Source organism: Eleutherodactylus coqui, chromosome 3 (assembly GCF_035609145.1).
Source record: "Eleutherodactylus coqui strain aEleCoq1 chromosome 3, aEleCoq1.hap1, whole genome shotgun sequence".
NCBI lineage: Eukaryota > Metazoa > Chordata > Amphibia > Anura > Eleutherodactylidae > Eleutherodactylus > Eleutherodactylus coqui.
In genome coordinates, this window is record NC_089839.1 from 16,163,684 (window position 1) to 16,188,324 (window position 24,641).

The 24,641-nt window shown below is 45.8% G+C and overlaps 1 protein-coding gene across 1 annotated transcript in view; it reads left to right on the plus strand.

Moving 5' to 3' along the window:
• The window catches only part of LOC136620420 (calpain-8-like), a 66,130-nt gene extending 48,326 nt beyond the window's left edge, over positions 1–17,804 (plus strand). Inside the window, exons 12-20 of the mRNA XM_066595180.1 lie at positions 45–81; positions 6,635–6,685; positions 6,780–6,843; positions 7,071–7,135; positions 7,957–8,025; positions 9,324–9,402; positions 10,726–10,839; positions 12,062–12,120; positions 17,155–17,804. Coding sequence (XP_066451277.1) covers positions 45–81; positions 6,635–6,685; positions 6,780–6,843; positions 7,071–7,135; positions 7,957–8,025; positions 9,324–9,402; positions 10,726–10,839; positions 12,062–12,120; positions 17,155–17,178 — 562 coding nt within the window. The 3' untranslated portion in view covers positions 17,179–17,804. The remainder of the gene's footprint in view (positions 1–44; positions 82–6,634; positions 6,686–6,779; positions 6,844–7,070; positions 7,136–7,956; positions 8,026–9,323; positions 9,403–10,725; positions 10,840–12,061; positions 12,121–17,154) is intronic.
• Positions 17,805–24,641: the final 6,837 nt, after the last annotated feature.

Below are 24,641 nucleotides of genomic sequence, written 5' to 3' on the forward strand. Positions count from 1 at the left end.
AGATTTGCCTCCATGTTGATCTTTCTAATCGTTTTACTTTTTAGGGAGACAGAGAGCAATGTGCAGGCCGATATATATGAGGTAATATGGTCATTTCTTTTTGGTTTGATCAGTGGTCTGGGCCCAATACAGCAAAACTATATAAGAGGAGAAAGTAACCTGGGAAGGGTAATGTCTATAGCTTGTTGCCAGCCTGTTTCAGGGAGCATTGCAGATACTGTCAGCAGAAGGGCTCCAGTAGAATGAATTAAATATGTGACTAATTAGGTGTGAGGAGGATCTAGTATCTGGCTAGAGGTTTTTCCTGGTGATCTGGGATAGCATCGTTAGGGTCTGGGAGGCGAAATGTATGCTTTGAGTAACGAACTTTAACCCCTTCGTGACCATCGATACACCTTTTGACGGCCTGTATTGGCGGCCTACATATGAAGAGAGATTGTGGGGCGAGCTCTCTTCATATACTGCGAGCCGCACGGCTCATGGAGGCTCTTAAACTTTTAAATGTTGCTGTCAAGTCTGAGATCACAGTGAACCGTGTGGGGGTCATGGCAGCCAGGGTCCTTCTAAAAGGCCCCAGGGCTCTCATGGCAGAATGCTTATCAAGCCATATTGTGGGGTGGCTTGATAGACTGCCTGTCAGATTACAGTATGATGTAATGCTATGGCAAAGACCACTAAAGGTCGAAACGTCGCCTGTTTTTGGGAATGGAGGAATAAATAAGAAAAACAGATATTTTTGGTATAACTTACCGTAAAATCTCTTTCTCGTCGCGTTCATTGGGGGCCACAGCCTAGACCATGGGATATAGCCACTGCCCTAGGAGGCGACACTAAGCCAAAAAAGTGTTAGCTCCTCCCCCCTGGCTATATCCCCCCTGCAGGCACTCAGCTAATTAGTCTGTCTGCAAGCAGTAGGAAGCCAGTGGGAGTAAAATTATACATACTATGTTTTATACATACCAAAATACATATTTTTGGCGTAATTTTCTGCCAAACAATGACCGAAGAACAGAAAGTTCCAGCAACCACTTAAATAACAAGGGGTGGGTGCTGTGGCCCCCAATGAACGCGACGAGAAAGAGATTTTACAGTAAGTTATACCAAAAATATCTGTTTCTCGTCCGTATCATTGGGGGCCACAGCCTAGACCATGGGACGTCTACAAGCAGTCCCGAAAACAATATATTGGGTGGGCATTCAAAGTTCGGCTGTGCGGTCAAATGACCGCCGCCTGCAAGATCTTCCGGCCAAGAGCGGCGTCAGATGATGCAGCTATGTGGACCTTATAAAATTTTGAGAACGTATGTAAGGAAGTCCAAGTGGCTGCCTTACACACCTGAAGGGCTGAGGCTCCGTGACGGACTGCCCAGGAAGCCCCTACCGCCCGTGTGGAGTGGGCCGTAACCCGAAATGGCTGCGAGCGTCCTGAGGCGCGATACGCCTCTGTTATCAGAGACCTTATCCATTTCGATAGTGTGACTTTTGAGGCTGCCAAGCCCCTTCGGGTCCCCTCCGGAATAACGAAGAGGGTGTCGGTCTTACGAAATTCCTTTGTTCTTTTCACATAGATCCTCAGCGCCCTTACTACGTCCAGGTGGTGCAGCATTTTTTCCTTTTTGTGTACTGGATCTGGACAAAAAGAAGGCAAGACAATTTCTTCATTAGGGCGCCCACCCACTGGCGATTTTTTTTTTTCTTTGCGTTTTGCGTTTTTCCTGCAGAGCAATTAGAATTGAATGTACTCCTGTCCACTGGCGTTTTGCGTTGCGTTGCGTTTTTTAACATAGGAACTGTCAGTTGCATATGTGTCCTTATTTTTCTCCTAATGCACCCATGAAAGTCAATGGAAATTAATGGAAAAGCCGCGAAAACGTGGCAAAAAACGCCGCGAAAAACGCGGGAAAAACGCCGCGAAAACGCCAGCCACCACTTCAGTGACCCTTGGACTTGAGGGGTTATCTGGATTCGCTGTTCCAGGGTCAGCCGGGACCCGTTCCAGCGTGACAATATCAGGTGTTGTAGCTTCCTTGAACGGAACTGGGCGAAGGGAACCGCCTCGAATGCTGCCACCATCTGGCCCGGGATAGCCATGCAGTGTCTGATGGTTAGTGGTTTCCCCTGCATTAGGGACCGGACACCCTGCCGGAGCTTGTCTACCTTTGCTTGAGGTAGCAGGACCCGGTGCTGGTTGGTGTCGAATATCATGCCTAAAAACTCCAAGCGTTGTGTCGGTATTAGGCATGACTTTTCGGGGTTCACTATCCAGCCGAATTCTTCTAGAGTTTTCATTGTGACGCGTAGACTTCTGATGTTGCCGTCCCACAACGGTGCTTTTATTAGTATATCGTCCAGGTATGGAATGGCCGATATACCTTCCGCATGGAGTAGCGCCATCACTGCTGCTAGTACCTTCGTAAAAACTCTTGGAGAAGTAGACAGGCCGAATAGCAGCGCCGTAAATTGAAAATGCCTTCCCTGTGTTTCGAAACGAAGGAATTTTTGATGTGTTTCCCGAATCGGGATATGGAGATAAGCGTCCTTGATATCTATCGAGGACAGAAATTCCCCCGGCTGCATGGAGGTTATCACGGACTTGATTGACTCCATCCGGAAATGTTTTGTTCTGATGAATTGATTCAACCTCCTTAAATCCAGAACCGGCCTCACTCTGCCGTCCTTTTTGGGTACAAGAAAAAGATTCGAATAGAACCCCTGCCTCTCTTGTGCCCCCGGCACCGGTTTCACAACTCCCTGTGCCAGAAGATTCTGTACTGCCTGCTGTAGGTTGGCTACTCCTTCCGGGGTGGTAGGCACTCTGGACCTGCAGAACGAATTCCGTGGGAGAGTCGTGAATTCGATTGCGTACCCGGATGTCACAATCTCCTGCACCCACTTGTTGCTCACGCGCCTCCCCCATGTCTCCCAAAATTGGGAGAGCCTGCCCCCCACCCTGGCGTCTCATGCCGCGTTCTTCGATCCCGCCGTTTTAGATGTTCTGGGTCCGGATCGCCACGTTTGTCTTGTTTTGAAAGAGGGGCCCCTCTTTGCGTCCGTCGGGGTTCTCCTAGACTGGGACCACTGCCCTGACCCTGGACGGGACAAAAACCGCCGAAAGGATCTAAAAAACTGTTTCCTTTTTAATGGAACCTTCTCCTTTCTTGCCGGCATTTGTGGTAATGACGTGCTCTTGCCGCCTGTGGCGTCCTTTATCATGTCATCCAGTTTAGGTCCAAATAGCCTGTTTCCTTCGAATGGCAACTTTGTTAGAGCCATCTTGGATGCTGTATCCGCTGACCAGCTCTTCAGCCAGAGAGTTCTCCTTGCTGCGACCCATGCAGCGGACGCCCGGGCCACGAACTTGGCTGCGTCTAGTTCTGCTGCGCATACAAACTTGTTTGCCTGTATGACATTGTCTGTCAGTTCGAGCAACTCACTCGGTGGAGCGCCTGCTACAATGTCTCTCCGTAGCTATTTGGCCCAGGCTATGGACGCCTTACTGACCCATGCGGCCGCAAAAATCGGCTGCAAGGCAATGCCTGTGGCTTGAAACACTGTTTTCACCAATGTATCCAGCTTCCTGTCTTGAGGATTAGCCAGCGTTGCTACTTCGGCTGTTGGCAATGCTGTGCTTCTAGATAGTCATGACACTGGCGGGTCGACTACCGGAGGTACCGCCCAACCCTTTTTCAGACCCCATGGGAATGGGTATGTAATTTCCCAAGTCTTCCCGGGTTGCCTAAATTTTTTGTCCGGGTTCTGCCATTCCTTGTTAAAGGGGTTGTCCCGCGCCGAAACGGTTTTTTTTTTTTTTCAACCCCCCCGTTCGGCGCGAGACAACCCCGATGCAGGGGTTAAAAAAGAACACCGCACAGCGCTTACCTGAATCCCCGCGCTCCGGTGACTTCTTACTTACCTGCTGAAGATGGCCGCCGGGATCTTCCCCCTCGGTGGACCGCAGGGCTTCTGTGCGGTCCATTGCCGATTCCAGCCTCCTGATTGGCTGGAATCGGCACGTGACGGGGCGGAGCTACACGGAGCCCCATTGAGAAAAGAAGAAGACCCGGACTGCGCAAGCGCGTCTAATTTGGCGATTAGACGCCGAAAATTAGACGGCTCCATGGAAACGAGGACGCTAGCAACGGAGCAGGTAAGTGAAAAACTTTTTATAACTTCTGTATGGCTCATAATTAATGCACAATGTACATTACAAAGTGCATTAATATGGCCATACAGAAGTGTATAGACCCACTTTGTTTCGGTCCTTTAAGGACCTCCGAAAAATCCGGATGGTCTGGGAAGACCTGTCATGATCTCTTCTGCCGTCTAAACGACACCGCGGAAGGAGCAGTCTCTACTGGTTCCTCCGTTACTTGAAGGGTTTCTCTTATGGATATTACCAGGCTGTCCATTAGACTGGCTAGGCGCGACACCTGTTCCTCGTCTAGTTCCGAAACCGACGAGCCCGCAGAGTGGTCGTAGTCTTCCGACCCCCTGCTCTCGCCTGCTGTTTGGGACGTGTCCTGGAACGCCCGTGAGCAAGATGCTCGAGGAGACTCATGGCGAGCCCGGGCCGATCTCGCAGAATACCGGGACAGTGAAGAATGCCTTGATCTGTGGTAAGTATGCACGGACTCCCTAGACCCATGAGAGTCTCTGAATAGTCTGGACTTGGAGGATCTAGACGACCTCCTGGTGTGGCGCGATCTACGGGGAGTGTCCTCGCTGCTATGGGACCTCCTTCTTTTGCGTGCCCTCCCTCGTGCATATTCCGAGGAGGACGCGTCTGAGCTGGACTCTAACCGGCGTAAAATCGCCGCAGAGGATGTGGCCAAACCAGAAACGGCAGCAGCCAGGGACCTCGCCCATTGGGGTTCGGGCCCTGGCTCCACAGGGGCGGCGGGGGGCACCGGGGTCCCTGGAGTTGCGCATGTCGTGGCACATCTAGCGCAGCGGGGGTCGACTTGACCGCAAGCAAACTTAACGCTGCAGGTAGTGCAAGCGTAATGCTTCACCCTCCCCTTGGCTGAGCTGGAACCCTCTGATTTAGGGTCAGACATGGCAAAAGAAAACAACCTCCAGGTAGCGGGGAAGCTACGTACTGTTACAGGAATGCCTGCAGGGGGGAAGGGGAGGGGAAAACACCGCGAAGTGCTGCCTTGGGCAGGGCTTACCCGGTCTAGCAGCTGTTTCCGCGGTTCCCCCGGTCCAGCTGGAGCCTCTGGTCCTGACGCTTGGATGCTGTCGGGAGTCGACGTGGGTCCACCACACGACCTCGCAGCGTTGGTGACCCGGCAGGCGTTGTGGCAGGGACTGCTGCGGCGTTGTTACAGCTGCTGGTGCCCGAGACAGGAGGTGCTGCTGCTGCTGTCCGGGTGCTTTCTCCGTAGCGGAAAGGAAACTGCAGGGCTGGATGGCTGAATGCCTGTGCTGCTGTGTGGTCAGAGAGCTGCGCAGTGCTGGGCTCAGAAGTGCAGGCAGGACGAGGTGTCTAGCTGTTGAGAGCGGCCAGTCCTGTCTGGCTGCCCCTTTTAAACTTGCCACGGTCGGAGGGGGCGCAGCCTGCCCCGGAAGCACGCCCGCGACCCGGAAGTGACGTCTCCCGGCCGTGACGACGGCGCTCCGCCCCCGGACCGCCGTGCCAGGTAGTAGCCTGCCGGCCGGCTCCCCGACGTCCTGCAGCCTGCCTAGCTTCTGCCCCTGCCCGGGAGAGCTGCTGCTGCTGCCGTCCTGATGCTCCATAAGGTACCCTGCGTTGTGTTGCCGCCGCCGCTGCCAGTATGGAGTCCCAAACGGGGTGTCTTGTCCGGAAGTCACAGCCTGTCCGCGCGTCGACCGCTCCAGCAGTGCTGCCCCCTATGCATCACCGTCAAACCCCCTGTGCGCTACTCCAGGGAGGGGGAGCCCTATGGCTGGCGGATAACCGACTCAGATGCACATTGCATGGTCGGGCCCCTTTTTCTTCACTGGGTGAGCCGCCGCAGTAGTGGTGGAGACACCCCCTGCCTGCGTCTCCCCCGGGAGGCCAGTAGAGCAAGGGAAAAGCCCCGACTCCCCGCGAATAGCCACGTCTGCCTCCTAGCAGACACTAAGCTAAAGACTAATTAGCTGAGTGCCTGCAGGGGGGATATAGCCAGGGGGGAGGAGCTAACACTTTTTTGGCTTAGTGTCGCCTCCTAGGGCAGTGGCTATATCCCATGGTCTAGGCTGTGGCCCCCAATGATACAGACGAGAAATAATTTTTCTGCACCATTTATGCTGCCACTCTCATAATTTATTATTGGATTTACAGTGGAGTTGGAGCTCGGATTCCTTGTTGGCGAGCATATACAGTTTTACAAGCCTCACTCTTTTGGGTTTAATGATATTTGTGTGCTGCTGACAGGACTGGATTTTGTATTGGAGATATGTATGCGGATTGTCATCCTGTGGTTTAGTAACTAGAGATGACTTTTGTGTCCAATGCCTAATCTTATTATGTGACAAGTTTTAGATTGTTGTAAACATTTTCCTTCTTATATATACACTACTCGCATGTCACAATTTCATCTGTATGAGACTGAATACATTGTGTATACAGCGTTGCAGAATACGTTAATGCTAAATAAATACCGAATCTTTTCTAATCAATTCCCAGCCGGTCATTACTCCAGAGACGGATGCCGAGTTTGAAACGGTGAAAGTCGAGGTATTTATTATCCATCTCATGTGTAACATCGATCTCCTATCTCTCTCACATCCATCCTCTCTAACGTCCTACACTATGACAATGTTTTCTATAGTTAGAGAAAGGTGAATTTAAAGAAGATGAAGTGAAGGCTCTCCTCAACAAGATGATAGCAAAATGTAAGTTATGCTACTCCTTATACGAAATAATTAGGTTTTTTTTAATTGCTGTTTACAGTATTTCATTATCCTTTATGGGCAAAACTGTAAAAGTTCTTTTTGCCGGTCATTAGTGATATAATTTAGTATGATGGTAATATTAGTACTTTTATGCTGGGACTGTTTGTTGTGTTGGTATTTTATTGTAAAACTGAAGCATTATCATGAAATCATCTCTCCGTGTGCAGATCCTGACATCAAGTGCGATGGATTCAGTACAGAAGCAGTGCGACAGCTGATCAAACTTATGGATGTATCCAACTAACTAAATATACTTCATCACTCCATAGCATACTATGGAGCAGTATACAGGCAGCACAGGCCCCAAGGCTCCCCACACACTTGTCAACCTAGGAGGTCTTCCTTGGCAGAAGACTACTCTGCAAAGGTTATTTATGAGTTTTCAGGGTCTTCATAACTTTTCAGAGTTGTCATTAGCAGAACCTTTGAGGAATCTTATGGAGCGTTCTTTCTTCTTTGTCTCTATACTGTAATAATTCACCATTCTAACATCTCCCTGTTTTAAGTGTCCTGTCCATAAGAACACCATCAAAATTCACTGCCTGCCATTGCATGGGACTCCGAATTTTCACCATGAGATCAAAGTTAGTGACGTTAATCCCTCCACTTGTTTAAACCACCCAGGAAATTGTAATTAGCATAATTATTTTTTGCTAGTTTCCAGCTGTCTAAACTCTGGGTGTGTCTCGTAGCCAGGTTTCTTTTAATGCGAAAATTATGGTAAAGAGTTGTGACAGTGATTTGAATTGGTACAGAGCCTACATGCTCTGGCAGTAAAAGGATTTAGCTGAAAAGTCTGTGACAAACAGCCGCCGCTCTCCTTCCTTGGGTAAGTTCACACATGGTGATATTTTTTGTCTTCTTTAGTAGAAATTAGAAACATATATACTTGTGTTTTACAAAAAAAACTCCACAAAATGCAGCAAAAATCATGAAAAACACCAATGGCACCATGATTGTTATATGGTATACTGGGTAGATAAAGTAAGTTAAGGCATAACATGTACCGCCTAAGGACCCACACAAGAAGAACCTTAACTGCAGCATGTACAGGTGGACAACACAGGGACGCTGAGCACAGAAGAGTTCAAGAAGGCCTGGTTGAAGGTGGTGAATTACATGGTAATTAGAAATGTTCTTTCTTTTATAAGCCTCTTGTCATTTAGTACTATAGGTTATGAGGAATATTCATCTGACCTCTCCATTATACAGACTGTCTAGAAACCTATGAAGAATTTGTATCACTGGTTAACGACTGCTATTCCTGGTGGTTTAACATTTTGAGAAATATAGATGCAGATTGCGGGTGCTGGTGGTACCTGATCCAGTAATGGACAAAAGGACAAAAAAACCCAGGCAGACCGCTTCATACACGAGCTGAGTGCACGCCATATACTGCAGGTGCCAGTTGTATTATACAGCAGATACCCACCTCTAATAAACATAACCAAAGATAACTCTCATTAACCACTTAAGAGGTAACAGTCAATAGTGATCACGACATCTAAGCAGTTATACAGAGGGAAGGGACGTCATCTGTGACCTGATCAGTCCTATCATGCGATTTCAGGATGTGAAGTAGTTGACTTGGCTGTCTGGGACCTATCAGTGCTGTCCAGGCCTGCCATGTACTAAAATCTATTAAGCCCAGTTTGGTATATGTGTATATATAAGGCCCTTTTTCAAACAAAAAAAAAGTAAAAAAGAATGCAGAAACTTTTTTTAAAGAACCCCCCCCCCAAATATTGAATCTTTAGAACAGCCTTTCCCAATTGTTGCGTAAACAAATAATAATAAAGAGATAAACTTAACGGTTTTGCTCTAAGAGCAAAAGTCTGAACTAAATATCAATTAATTTATTTCATACGGCGAATACTGGAAAAATGCACAATACCAGAATTGTTGTTTTTTGGTCACTTCAACTCTCAAAAAAATTGGAATAGCGAACAAAAAGATGTATGCATGCCAAAACGATGCCAATACAAACTACAGCTTGCCTGCTAAAAACAAGCCTTCACACAGCCCAACTGACGGGAAAATCAAGCAGTTGTTGGTCTCAGAATATAGCGCAATTGCCTTTTAGATTGCATTCCCAGGTTCAACCCGATGAGCCCTGATCAGTAGCAACCCAAAGGGCCCAGATTATCACCAGCAGCCATTGTGTCATCACCGAGTAAGTGATAGCTTGTCATAACGATGATTCAGAAGAACAGGAGAGAGAGAGAAAGAGAGAGAGAGACGCAAACCAAGAAGGATGAAAAAAGATAAATAATAAGAACGTATCTGCAGTATAGTAACATTTTGGCCAGGAGCCCTGTGACTGCTGGGGGCCCACCCAATTTAAGGCCTGTGATAGTATGAAGCCCCCATCCTCTGAGGGCTCCTCTGTTAATGCTGAATATGATTTCTCCCTACTTTAGAACATTTTCAAGTCTGCAGACGCTGACAATTCAGGAACTATTAGTGTTCCAGAGTTCCGAAACGCAATGCAAAAAGCAGGTAGGCGGGGGAAAAAAAATCATAAAATAACATTATATTTTTACAATATTCAGTCTTGTAGCTACTTTATTTCAGTACTAACTACACAATGATGGAGACTAAATGTATTGATTTGTAAATGTAACCGTCCTTAAAGGGGTTTTGTCACTTCCACAAAAGTTTTTCTAACTGCTGCGCCCCGCGTAAAATAAAAGACACTAGATTCACATCTCTTCTGCCCCCTAGGACACAGCTGATCTTCTCTTGTGGCCCCAATGCCAGCTCCCGCTGTGTACGTCCGGTAGAAGTCAGGATATGAGCCCTGATACCAGCAGTTCGGACTCTGGCGGTGCAGCCTCTGATTGGCCGCAACATCCACTCGACTTCCGACAGACGTACACAACGGGAACTGGCATTGTGGGAGCCAATCAGCTGTGTCCCGGGTGCAGAAGAAAGGTAAGCATTGTCATTTTTTTTTATTTTACAACGGGACCATCTTTTAGAATTTTTTTTTTGTGGTAGTGACAGAACCCTTTTAATGATACAACCCTTTTTGACCAACCAAATATCATCATAATTCAATCTCTAAAAATGTTTGTAGATTAATACTAGTGATTTTAAGTTGATGAGATATTATTAAATCCACCTTAGAGTGATCATTTGGCTTGAAGCGATTTCTTCAACTGAGAAAGTTCCAGTTCCTCCCAGTATCTCTATGGAGTTAAGATCCAGAATTTGACTTGGCTATTCAGCATCACTGGAGAGATCCGTGCAGGCACAGCTGAAGCCCCTCTTCAGCTATGCAGGTAGCTGAAGACTGATTTCTTAGCACCGTCTGCGCCCAGCTACATAGCTGAAAAGGGGTTTTGTACAAGAAATGTACAGAATAGGCTGATAAAATGTATTACAAAAATAGATATAATTGCCTATTCTGTAAAGTGTCCTTGCTTTTTACCTATTTAGGCTAACATCACATGCGCGATATCGGGCCATGCATCACCGCTCGATATTGCACTTGCCAACGTGTGATTTTTTTTCCTAAGGATGCAAGGCGTTTTTATCTCAAAGTCTCCTCGCATCACTTCGGGGAAGCAGCAATCCTGGTTTTCAGTGGGGAGCCCTTGCATCGCGTACACCTAGCTGCCACCGACCCCATTGAAAATAATGGGCAATGCGACGGCACGCCCAATAATCGCTCATGTGTATGACCCCATTCTGGGGTACATATTCGAGCAGGATCCGTTCGTCTTGCAACGCACAAATCTTGCACGATTTTTTTCGGCCGTGTGACAAGTGCCTTAGTCTCTTGTGCCCCGTTGTCTTCTGTAATGTAATATTTTGCAGGCTTTACTCTGAAGATCAGTCACATAGATGACGTTGTGGGGAGACTAATGAATCGTGACCAGGTGAAGTTTGTGGAGTTTATATCGTCCATGGTGCGTCTGGAGACCGTAATTAGTGAGTATAGAGTCATTCTCATCTCTTATATCCAGATATTCTGAGATTGGCCTGTGTTGTTCATCAAACTTTCCAATCTTAGGGTGCATTCACACGAACGTATATCGGCTCGGTTTTCACGCGGAGCTGATATACGTCGTCCTCGTGTGCAGGGGGGGGGAGGATGGAAGAGCCAGAAGCAGGAACTGAGCTCCTGCCCCCTCTGCCTCCTCTCCGCCCCTCTGCACTATTTGCAATGAGAGGAGGCAGGATGGAGGTGGGGCTAAGTTCCAAGAATTAGCCCCACCCCCGCCCCGCCTCTCCCCATTGCAAATAGTGCAGAGGGGCGGAGAGGAGGCAGAGAGGGGGTTGGAGCTCAGTTCCTGCTCCTGGCTCTTCCATCTTCCCCCCCCCCCCCCCATCCCTGCACACTAGGATGACGTATATCGGCTCGGCGTGAAAACCCAGCCGATATACGTTCGTGTGAATTCACCCTTATATAGACATATAATAAATGCCACAAAATGACCTTTTATTATGCGATGTTGTATAACAGAGCTTCATTAGGGCCGCATGCTCCGGCGTGGCAGAACTGCTGCACATTTGTGGGCCTGAGTTCCACAGGGCACGTCTGCAGCAATTTACAGTATATAGCAAATTCCTGTCTTCCATGACAGTCTGAAATAAAGCAGTTCTGTGAGAAGAACTCCTGTTAGTGAACGTTCACTAGTAGCGGATTTTAGTACGTATTTGCATTAAAATCCGCAGCATATTTTGTACTGCAGATTTTAGTGCGGATTTTGATGTGGATTTTGACACGGATTTTGGTGCAGGTTTTCTGCAGCCAAAAATCTGCACCAACTCAGCTGCATGTGAACGGACCCTAATTAAAGGGGTATTTCATGACTTCTTTTTAGGATGGTCATCAATATCCAACAGGTGGGGGCGCTGCTTTGGAGCATCAGCTGCCTGTAGTGGCGGGATTATCCTTGGCCGATCCCACCATTTACAATGTAATGTATATGGGGATTGTTAGATACCCCTTAAGTAACTTCTTTCAAGGAGAAAAATTAAATTATCCCACGGTTACTAAACAGTTTGCGCCAATTTTTGGCTTAAACTGTGAAAAAAAAATGACAAATAAAAGGTGTGCGACAAATTAGCGTTTTTCTCATCACGATCTGCACTGATGCTTTGCGGTATATTCCTCTATACTCACACGTGTCCCGTCTTCTCACCACAGATTTGTTTAAAATTTTGGATCGCGATGAAGCCGGATCGATCAGCCTGAGTTTCCCCGAGGTGAGTGGGACAGAACATATAGAAGTGACCGCGCTCAGGGTCAGCAAAGTGACCATTAAGTAAAGAGCGGTTTTGTGTCTCGGACAACCAATAGAACTACAATATTTGCAATACCCAAAACTGCGGGTTTCCTCCTCGGTATAATAAGCCGGGCGGGTATATTACTGCTCCGCCTGGATGCTCTCCATCAGCACCTTGTAGACTGGATGTCCCACAGATCTGCCTCTCCAGCGGTTTCCTTACCTCACCATCATGGCCGTCCTGTTCATTGTACTTCAGTCCCTAAGATGAAATCTCTTGCTGCTTCCTGTGGCCCCTACTACTAGCGCAGAGTCTGCCTCATAAGGCACAATGGGTCTCACATAATGGGTGACATTTCTTATGGACTGCACACACGTCCTCCATAGTAGCCTGCGGCTCAGACCGCTCTGCCGCCCCCCATCTTCCTGTCTGTGTTATACCGTGAGGTAACTTGTCTCCGGCTCACATTCCCTCACAAGTTTTACCTCACAATTTTGTTATTTTCTCTCACAGGAGTTTTACCTCAGGTTTTACTATGCGGCACAGCCTCAGCTGCCCACTTCCTGTCTCCCTCCCGGGGGCTGATGGGACTTGTAGTTTTGGCCCCCTGAATGTTAATATTAAGCAGAAAGATAGCAAAGCTTTTTCTTTTCAACAGACAGTTTATGACAGGATTTCCCCACATAAGAGCTGCTGGTATAGCCATTTCTGTACTTAAAAACATTGGTGGGGAATATTAACTGCTTTTCCACAGTCAACAATAAATTTACGTCACTGCTCTCTGGGCTCTGTGCAGCAGCGATGTGTACTGGTGCATCTTGTCTCCACTAGCAGAATGGGTGGAGACAAAATGCACACCCACAACTATGCCCACAAAGTAAGATTGGCTGGGCTGTAGAATGGGTGTGGGAAAACTTTGGATTGGCTGGTTGGTCGCTCCCAGCCCTGCGCTCACACAGGGAGCGGGGGAAGGGGAAAAATGCTGGATATGCATTGCGACTGTTGTGGGCATCACTTGGCCCTCCCCTCAAAGCCAACCCATGTCGCCACCTATAGTTCTGGTAGAGACAAGATGCACCAGTACCACAGCGACGTATATTTGTCGGGGGCTCCACAGTGAGTAAAACATCCGAAACAGGCCGCTATGTTAAATTAGTAAGTTCCCTAAATTGCTCAGAAATGTGAGGTTTTCAAATGAGCTTCCAAAGTAAAGAAGTCAAAATACATGCTGTACTAATTTTTATCAGATATGTATTTACATTTTTGCCTTAGGGAATTGAAAAAAATTACAAAATTGAGGGCATTTTTTATTATTTTATCGGTTTTAATAAATATATACAAATCATATTGGCCGAAAATACATTAGGATTACTTGGATGTGTAAAACCTACACAGAACTCTATGCCAGCTTTCCTTTCTAATTTACACCAGGTTGCAACGGAAATTATACATAAATATTTTGGGCTGTGGTGCCCTTTTCTGCAAGCCCCACCACTTCTCCTAAGCTGAGGTGTGAGCTGCTGTAAATTGCAGAAAGCAACAATTGTTGTGCAAGTGAGACTTGTTACAAAGTTTGAAATTTTTATGTACAAGTTTTGGCTTCCTAAATCCCTCCCCCTCCCCGTAGTCTTTGCACCCATTGTTCAGCCTGTTGGCAACTGGGAGCCCCACTGCGCAAGTTACACTTGTATTCAAGCCTTGGGGATCTTCTGGTAATCTGATGGGCCAGTCTAATGCATTGTGTAGCTGTAATGGTGGCCATAGTAGTTGTCAGTAAATTTTTTTTCTAGAAGTGAAAACACAATCAGGAAGATTTATTAATCAAAATGTGCAAAAAATGTGGGGTACAATTTGTGAGCCAGATTTATGCATTTTAGGCAATCTTTATGCTTCAGTAGACTATTTTGAAATCGAGACATTGGACTTAGCGGTAGGTATATGGTTACTGGATAACATCCCTTCAATAGGGCTGCCTGTAGTAAAATAACAAACTGAGCTCTACTTACCCCTTTATGACTGACAGGATCCAGCACTGCAGCCTCACTGTGGTCCCGGTGATTGTTATGACAGCTGATATCCGCAGAAGTCAGGTAATTGCTGTAGCTGATCAGAGGCTGCAACGTCACATTCCGGGACTCATCATGGTGCTCAAGATGAGAGCCCCAATGCCAGGAGAACAGGCAGTGATGCTGCAGCCTCTGATTGACTGCAGCGGACACCTGACTTCCGGTGAAGTCAGATGTCACAACAAACGTTGGGTCCACAGCAGGGCTGCAACATCGGATCTCAGCGATGGTGGAGGGGTAAGTACAGCTTTTTATTTTACTACAGGCAGCCTTATTGAAGAAATGTTGTCCAGTAACTGGACATCCCCTGTAACCCCATAATGCTACAGGGCGTACAGTTACAACCTGCAGCTTCATGGTATGTATGTAGGGGGATCGCGGGTCGGCTGTTTCTTACGCTGATCTTAAACGGACTGGTCAGATTCTGCAGCTGAATCTGGCTCTGTCCCCGACATTGGCTTCAGTGGAAGCCATCCGTGCGGAACTCAAAAAAAAAAAATAGAGCAGGCTGCGTCTTTATTTCACGGAAATCGCAATCACTATCTGCTCATCTGAGCAGATATGCAAATGTTCTATTCCTTTAATGTGTGCGTAATACTGGGGATCGTCCGCACGGGTGATGATTGTGTATTCCACAATAGAAATCCGGTTGTGTAAGACCGGCCTTACAGCCGACACCTGCCCGCAACAGCTCCAATAATTTGTGCCGCTCACAGGAGCTGTTAACCCTTTAAATGCCACCACCAATTCTGACAGCAGCATTTAAATGCCCCGATAAATGGTTGGGGGTCCAATACGTCCCCCCACAATGAGATCGTGGGATGCCGTGCGCTTTCTGAAATGTTCCATGCCAGTGGCGTTGCTGTCAGATCGCAGCATTACATCATAATGCAGGATCAAAACACACAGACTGTCACACAGGATCAGCTTAGATACAGCAGCTCAGCAGACAGTATCACACATGATAGTTGCTTCAGAAGTAATACAGACTACCCAATAGTTGCCCCAGTAGTAATACAGACTCCCCCCAATAGTTGCCTCAGTAGTAATACAGACCCTCTCAATAGTTGCCCCAGTAGTAATACAGGCCCCCCCAATAGTTGCCCCAGTAGTAATACAGACCCCCCCAATAGTTGCCCCAGTAGTAATACAGACCCCCCAATAGTTGCCCCAGTAGTAAGAGTGTCCCCCAATAGATGCCCCAGCAGTAGTAGTGACCCCCAATAGTTGCCCCAGCAGTAATAGGGACCCCCAATAGTTGCCCCAGTGGTAATAGAGACCCTGAATAGTTGCCCCAGTGGTAATAGTGACCACCAATAGATGCCCCAGCAGTAGTAGTGACCCCCAATAGTTGCCCCAGCAGTAATAGTGACTCCCAATAGTTGCTCCAGCGGTAATAGTCACCCCCAATAGTTGCCCCAGCAGTAAGAGTGACCCTAAATAGTTGCCCCAGCAGTAAGAGTGACCCCCAATAGTTGCCCTAGCAGTAAGAGTGACCCCAAACAGTTGCCTCAGCAGGTAGTAGTAGATACCGCCGATACTGTCCCTAGTAGTAATAGTGACCCTCACTTACCCTTCAGCTAAGGCGATCGGCCAGTAGACGCTGCTGTCAGGATTGGCTTCAACACGGACTTTTGAATGAACTGTGCATGCGCGACGAATCAGACGTGCGTTCTCGAGAAGCCAACAAGTGCTACAGCGTCTGCGCAACAAAACTAGAATGGAATGGGCTGGATTTGTCGTAACCAAGGGCGACGGAATGGTAAGCATGGGGGGGGGGGGGGGGGCACCTGTTCAGGTAAGTATATAACCTCTGTATGGCTCATTTACAAAGCACACAGTATATTACAAAGTGCTTTGCAGTGGTCATACAGAAGTGCATAAATGCAGTTGTCACGGTCGGACAGCACCTTTAATTAAACTTTAAAAAAAAAAACCTTTTGCCATATTTACATTAAAAGAATAAAACAAAAAAAATATTATTGCAGTGTCTGTAAAAGTCAGATCTATCAAAGTAACGCATTATTTATCCCCCATGGTGAATAAAGAATGCCAGAATTGCGGGGTTTTTTGTTGTCACCCCATCTCAGAAAAAATGTAATAAAAAGCGATCAAAGTCATATATACCACAAAATAGTACAAAAAAGGCCGTGTCCGGGGTAAATGGTGTGAACCATTATTATTGGTGTGCAGTAAGCCTGTGAGCAATTATTATTTCTTCCTGCTTTGTTTGTTCTTAAAGGAGATGTCCCGAGGCAGCAAGTGGGTCTATACACTTCTGTATGGCCATAATAATGCACTTTGTAATGTACATTGTGCATTAATTATGAGCCATACAGAAGTTATAAAAAGTTTTATACTTACCTGCTCCGTTGCTAGCGTCCTCGTCTCCATGGAGCCGACTAATTTTTGGCCTCCGATGGCCAAATTAGCCGCGCTTGCGCAGTCCGGGTCTTCAGCAGTCTTCTATGGAGCCGCTCGTGCCAGAGAGCGGCTCCGTGTAGCTCCGCCCCGTCACGTGCCGATTCCAGCCAATCAGGAGGCTGGAATCGGCAGTGGACCGCACAGAAGAGCTGCGGTCCACGAAGGTAGAAGATCCCGGCGGCCATCTTCAGCAGGTGAGTATGAAGACGCCGGACCGCCGGGATTCAGGTAAGCGCTGTGCGGGTGGTTTTTTTAACCCCTGCATCGGGGTTGTCTCGCGCCGAACGGGGGGGGGGGGGTTAAAAAAAAAAAAAACCCGTTTCGGCGCGGGACATCTCCTTTAAGAGTTACCATCATGGAAGAGAAAAGCATCTAATACATCTACCGAGATGCGCAAAATGTATTATACAAAGTGCCCCATTGTGGTGAATTTGGCGCAGTTTCTACCGGCTGGTCTAGTTTTACTCTGTGTAACTTTAGGACAGTAATAATAAATCTCCCACTATAACTTTTGTTTTCACAGTTTCTAAGCACAGCAATGGCATAAGAATGACCATGCGGAAGACGCTTGACTTCAGCCTTCAATCACCACGCTCAGTAGACTCTTCTAAATCTGACATAAGCATATAAATTAATGATTTCAATAAAAAAAACGCTCAGCAACGCAGAATATTCTCAGTTATATAAACTTAATGTGTTATGATTCGCATTAAAAGAACTTAGCTCATACTGAAAATCAGGCTTGACAAAGACCGCATAGGTCGAAACGTCGCATATTTGATGGATACCATTGAGACAGAATAGATGGTTTGGATTTTTCCATAATACCATATGCAGTAAGATACTAGTTCCTGAGTGCCGCACACCTGTTCTTATTGCTGGAGTGCGTATAGAAGATCGGTGGGTCAACATTGTTGTGTTGCTGGCACCTAGCATTGTTTTCTCCCCCACTGAGTGGATGATTGCGGTGTGCCGCTGGCTGCCTATTTGCTTCTCGGACTCTTCTAGATCTGACATAAGCATATAAATTAATGATTTCAATTAAAAAAACGCTCAGCAACGCAGAATATTCTCAGTTATATGTTATGATTCGCATTAAAAGAACTTTGCTCATACTGAAAAAAATTATTTTGTCTGTCATTATCTAGTAAATTGGCTCACTTTGACCACTATATTCATCGCCTTTCATTGGCAAGAGCTGATCATTACAACTCCCGGTCACTTCATTAGGGTGAAACTGGCCAAGTGCTGGCCCAATCGTTTTATTAACAGAACCCTATACAATGAGATGTGCCACTAAAGTTTAGAACGTACATATACATCCTAGCTGCATGATGCATCAATAATTAGGGCGTATATATAAAGATGGTGGACACAAAGGGTTAAAAGAAAAAATAAAAATGTGAACCTTTGTTCCCAAGTCTTCTATTAATAATCGATTAAACAGAGTACACATATTTGGTGTTTTTATGTATGGGAGCGTGAAACTTTTTTTTCTATAAAATTGTTTATCTTTCAAGTCATTGGGGGACACGGACCACCTTGGGTATAGCTGTTGCCACTAGGAGGCAACACTAAGCAAAGAAAAAGTTAGTCCCTCCTACCAGCTATACCCCTCCTGCAGGAACTTAGCTAAATTAGTTTTAGCTTAGTGTCCGTAGTGTGAGACAGCCCCTTACCCCCTCCTTCTGTGGTGCAAATATCTTGCTGATATGACACATGCTTTTTCTGTATCTGCCAACATTATCATACAAGCAGTGGTGAGGTAACATCCTTGCCTTCTATAGGCTAAGAATGGAACCGCTGCTCAGTTCTGTCTCTACTGCTTAGAAGAATCACAAAAATCCTGAAGAAATAAGTGTCAGAGGCAGAGAACCTAATTTACAGTAAAATTATGACAGGTGGGGAAGAAAAACAGCAGGATATCTCTCTGATTGGGCAGGAGGTAGTTAAGTTGGTGACATGATACGGATCAGAGATGGGGGTAAGTGACATTCTTTGAGAAAAAAATTGAAAGGGGATGGCATGTGGAAACTGGGAAAAGTGGAGGGCAGGAGGACAAGGAATAAATCCCTGTTTGGAGTATGGTGATCGGGAGTGGAGAAGTGCTGCAGCGCGGGACGCTCAGAGGTTTATCTGTAGGGGAAAAAAGCGAGACATTCAAGTTCACTGGTTCGCCAGACCAAGGAAGGTGCGGCGTTATGAAGATTTGAAAGCCCGCGGGGAATGGGCAGGAGATTTAAATTTTAGTCTCCAGCCGCCAATAGGTTGAATAGAGATGAATTGGCAGGGTTAAGAAAAATTGAATGCTTGCGGGAGGTGGTGGGCAAGGGAGGGGTGGGGTTGTGAAAATTTGAAAATTCGCAGGGAATGGGTGGAAAATAGGTAGAGAAGAGGTGAAGGGGCAAAGTATTGGAAAAGTGAATGTTGTGGGAGGAGCACTCGAGCATCAATGGTTAACAAACTAAGAGCTGGACTAGTCTGGATCAGTGAGACCACAGGGAATGGTTGGCAGAACTCAAATCTCCACCTGCTGAAAGGCTGGGGAGAATTAGAAGTTGAAAAGGCTTGGTGACAAGGAATGGGTTGAAATTTGATATTATACATAGCATACATATTGCAGAGAAAAGGATATGGAATGGCGCCCATCACCTGGGCAGCAGCCAATTCAACGCTGCAGACTTCCTCATCGCGTGGTCCTCTTACCACTAAGACTACAGGTGTGATTTGCCACAATTGCAGTCTGTTAGCGCATTGCCTTCCACATGATTGGTCCAACTGGCGATGTCTGAATGTAGAGGAGGTGATGCCAGAGCACGCAGCATCTTGTGTGCAGTGCACAGCAGGCGATATGGAGCATGATGGTGTAACCTAAGTATGTTCTGTATATTATTATATGTATAGCTGTTATAAATTATACCACCTGTTCATATATAATTATATAAAGGCGATACCCAGGTTATACCAGCATGCTCCAGATCACTATATACAGGGAGATGTTAGGCATCTCTTGTATGCAGTGAGTAATGGTGTAAAGCTGCTTTCATATCTGCACTTTAGGGTTCAGTTTTCCTGCTCTGTTCGGAGAGCAGGAAAGGGAAGAGCTCTGGCCGAACAGATATGTCTTATGACGGAACCGAGCGGTGCCAAACAGACCTGTTTGACTATAATTGGGTCCATTTAGTTTCTGCTCAACTGTCCGGCATTTAACCAGAAGAAAAAGCGCTGAATGCAGTAATTGTACTGATCTATAGAATAAAGTAATCATGTCAATTTGTTGTTGTATGTACGCTGGAGAAACAAGCCTCAACTAAACATAGCAGAATTTTGTTTTTTTCCATTTCACTCCACTTAGAATTCTTAAAAGTTTTTCAGTACATTTTATGGTACTTTAAATAGCATTGAAGAATACAGCTCGCCCCACAAAAACAAGCCTTCCGACATCTATGTTGATGGATAAATAAAAGAGTTATGCTTTTTTAAAAGGGGGAGGAAAACTGATATAGGAAAAAATAGGGCCATGTCCTTAAGGAGTTAAACTAAGGACTGGAGGGAGGGTAACCAGGGAGATACAGGGGAAGATAGTGTAGGCAGAGACTAAGTAATGATAATGTGGGTGAAGCAGTGGGAGGGGTTATTACAGTTAGAACTGGCAGAACAGATAATAGGGATATACTTAATATAAAAAACAACCAAAAACCTCTAAACTTTATGGGGACTAACGTTAGAAAGTTCACAAACTGGAAGTAATAATGTCTGAGGAAAACTATGACGTAGTGATGTAGTGACCTGGACTGGCACTACAGAATAATCGTACTTTACCTGCAAGTTAAGAGGAACTGTTCTAACTACCAGGTCTTTTAACAAAGGGTAGTTATGCTGGATTTAATTTAATAAGAAGAGGGAGTCAGGAAACCAAAGAGTTTAGGTTGTTTAGGCACCATCGTAAATCAGTTTTTTTGAGCTGAGCTGTAACAAGCCCCCCCACCCGAGTGAGGAAAAAAGGTGGGGGTTCTGGCTTATTTCGTGTGGTGCATTTGTTTTTATAATAAGCAGGGTTATAAGACAGAAGTTAAGGGGCAGTATAGAGTGAGGAAGTGAGCCATTCAGTCAGAGGAGAGAAAGGAACCAAAATGGACACAGAGGAAGCTGACATCCATGTGAAGCCCTAGCATGCAGCTTCCTCCCCTCCTCTGTCCTGCTGTAATTAGAGACATATTATGTAAACTTCCAAGAAATCCTGTGTCCAGCAGCCCATAAATCAGCTGGACACTGAGAAGCTGTTTGTTTTCCCAAACCTGAAGTCCGTTCAAGGCAGCTCTGATTTCTACCGGACAGCAATAAAGCCGCAAAGCTTCAGACAAGAAGTAGAGAATCTTCATAGACATTTGTGAGTACTAAAAAAAACTTGAGCACAGTGTTTCAGGAATGGCAGAACTTAGTTGGGTTAATAAGGGGTATTTTCTTGTCAGATCTCTCTATAGCTCTTCCCTAGCTTAGATGCTGCCTCCTCAAAGTTTGTTTTTCTGTGTATAAAGTGTTAAACAGTGTATATGCAATTTGTATATGCAATTTCTGGTACTTAAGATTAATGCAGACAACCACGGGCCTGAAACTAAATCGTGTGCCTGTCATTTACCTACATACATGTGTTAGTCTTATTTCGCTACCAAGCGCTTTTAATCCAGGCACTGGCATCACGATCACCTAATTCCATTAGTCTTACAGATCCTGTTATATACCTTTAACCCCTTAATGACGCGGCCATTTTTCTTTTTCCATTTTCGTTTTTTCCTCCCCTCTTTAAAAAAATCGTAACTCCTTTATTTATCCATCGACGTCGCTGTATGAGGGCTTGTTTTTTGCGGGACGAGTTGTATCTTTCCATGGTGCTATTTAAAGTACCATATAATGTACTGAAAAACTTTTAAAAAATTCTAAGTGGAGTAAAATGAAAAAAAAAACGACATTTCGCCATTTTTAGTGCGTCTTGCTTCTACGGCGCACAAACAGCAACAAAAACGACATGATAACTTTATTCTATGGGTCGGTACGATTACTACGATACCAAACTTGTATAGTTTTATTTTTACTATAGTCCTCTTTTTTTTTTTCAAAGACATTAAATTTTTTTCAATTATTTTTTACCGTCAATAACTTTTTTATTTTTCTGTCGATGTAGTTGAGCAAGGTCTCATTTTTTGCGGGATGTCCTGTAGTTTCTGATAGTACCATTTTGGAATACATATGATTTTTTGATCGCTTTTTATTGCGTTTTTTCTGGGAGACAGGGTAACTAAGAAAGTGCATTTCTGGCGTTCTTTATTTTATTTTTTTTCGGACGACGTTCACCGTGCGGGAAAAATAATGCGCTACTTTGATAGTTCGGACTTTTACGGACGCGGCGATACCAAATACATATTTTTAATTTATTATTTAGATTTTTTAATAATAGATATGGCAAAAGGGGGGTGGGTTTAAACTTTTACAACTTTTTTTTTTCAATTAAAAAAAACTTTATTGATTTTTTTTTTACATTACTTTGAAGTCCCCCTGGGGGACTTTAAGATGCAATGCTTTGATCGCTCCTGCAGTATGACGTAATGCTATAACCTTACGTCATACTGCTTTTTGTCAGGCAGTTTATCAAGCCACCCTGTGTGGATGGGTTGATAGGCAGTCTGTTAAGGCAGCCCTGGGGCCTTTCATTAGGCCCCCAGCTGCTATGACACCTGCACGGCTCCCCCGATCTCACCGCGGGGGGGGCGTGCGGGACCCCCGAACATCGTTCGGGGGATTTAAATGCCGCTGTCACAAATTGACAGCGGCATTTAAATGGTTAATAGCCGCGATCGGCCGCTCGCGGCTATTGCCCGCGGGTGTCAGCTTTTATAAACAGCTGACGCCCGCACTGTATGAAGAGAGGTTGCATCGCAACCTCTTTTCATACATACCCCGCGACCACAGGACGTACCGGTACGTCCTTGGTCGTGAAGGAGTTAATGGAGCATTAGATTACGAAGAGCATGCTGCACTCATTGCCGCCGTGACAGGGCTCCTCAGCCACATCAGTGAGAATAACTGAGATCTGGTTGGACAAAAGCTATTAGTCAAACCTGAGACCTCCTGTGCTCCAGACAGTTTCTCTCCCCAGTGAGCTATCCAGCTTGCTGAACAAGCTCCTCTGCTGATTCTAGCATTGTTAATGCTTCTGGTAAATCTAGTTCCTGTCTTCCTGTCCTGGCCCCGCCCTGCTTCTAATTAGGACTTCCTATAAAAGCATGGCCCTTCCTCCAGCTCCTTGTGAGATTATTGTGCTCCAAGCCGTGATGAAGCTCTACATCTGCCTGCTCCTCTGTTATTCAACTGATCCCTTGCTTCCCTTCAGACTATGCTACCTTGCTTCTCCATCTGTATTGCGAACTGAAACCTCTCATTGCTGACTCCTGATTCTTACGTGACTACTCTCCAGACCTGTGGATACTACACCTGAGGTAATTTAGTACCTGAACCCACTACACTATGATAGTCTGCTCAGAATGGATTGTAAAAACCGTAAAGGAACAAGGTTTGTCATTATGTAAAATTCTCTTTAAAGCCCACACTACAGGAATATATTTGGGAGAGAGATGAACATGTAGATTCTTTATGGGTAGAGATACATGAAGAAAAAAACAACAATAAAATCCTCATAGGAGTTTACTAAAAGTGAAGTCTCCTGGTTCAAGCACCAAATCATGACTGACCTAGGTCAATGTAACAAAAGGAAAGTCCCACAGCACACCTCCGTATGCACAAAAAAGTGCAGAGGCCACGGTAGATATGTGATAGAACAGCCACTTAGGGGACCACAGATCCTTAGTCCCCAGCGTAGCCGGATAAAGACTTGATAAAGACTGCTAAACTCGAAACGTTGCCTGCTGTATGGAGCAATAAAAATTTATATCCTTTTGCTACACCATTGATGCTGCCATTTGCTTCTCTACTGACTCTCCTAGGTGACGTTTTCTTGGGAGACTGTTTTTCCAAGGTAGTTTGCTATTGCTTTCCACAGTCATCTCCCCCCCCCCCCCCCCAACCCCCTTCAAGCAAGCTTAGTACGCATTTTACCATTCTTGGGAGGATTGAAGGTAACCTTGAGTGGGATATGTGCAACCTCCGTGAGCGACAGGATTAGGAATGCACTTCTGCTGCCTTAACACTTTGTGCCACACAATGCTCAGGAGTTTACTATAAACCACCAAATATAACAGAAGCAATTGAAAATCTAATATTGTGGCAAATCACAATGAGGTAATTATTATGGGGGACTTTAATTGTCTGGATATAAAATAGGAAGCTGAAATCCGTGGATCTTGTAAAGGTAACAAGTTTCTGTCAATAACTAAAAATAATTACCTTACCCAACTAGGGGGACAATCAACAGGCCTAACAGAAAAATAGGGTTTCAAGTTGTGGGCACTTGGGAAATAGTGAGCTTAATATAATGAATGTCCACTTATCTTTAAATACAGAATATTGTCAGGGAGCTACAAAAATAATAAACTTAAAGGGGTTGTCCCGCGACAGCAAGTGGGGTTAAACACTTCTGTATGGCCATATTAATGCACTTTGTAATATATACATCGTGCATTAAATATTGGCCATACAGAAGTTATACACTTACCCCCTCCGGTGCTGGCGTCCCCGTCTCCATGGCGACGATCAAACTTATCCTCTGGTCGCCGCAACAGTCGTGCTTGTGCAGAGAGGAATTCTCTTCTGGAGGGTCCGGGCTCACAAGCTGTGTCCTGGCTCCTCCCCCTTCTCAGCGTCATCGCGTAGCTCCACCCCCATCACATGGTGCCGATCAGCCAATGAGGTGGCTGTAATTGGCAGTGGAGCTCAGACTGGAGAAGAACATCCACGGTGCACCATGGGAGAAGACCCGCAGTGCACTATGGGAGAAGACCAGCGGTGCACCTTGGGAAATGATGGTGGCCATCTTGGAAGAAGATTTTTATAACTTCA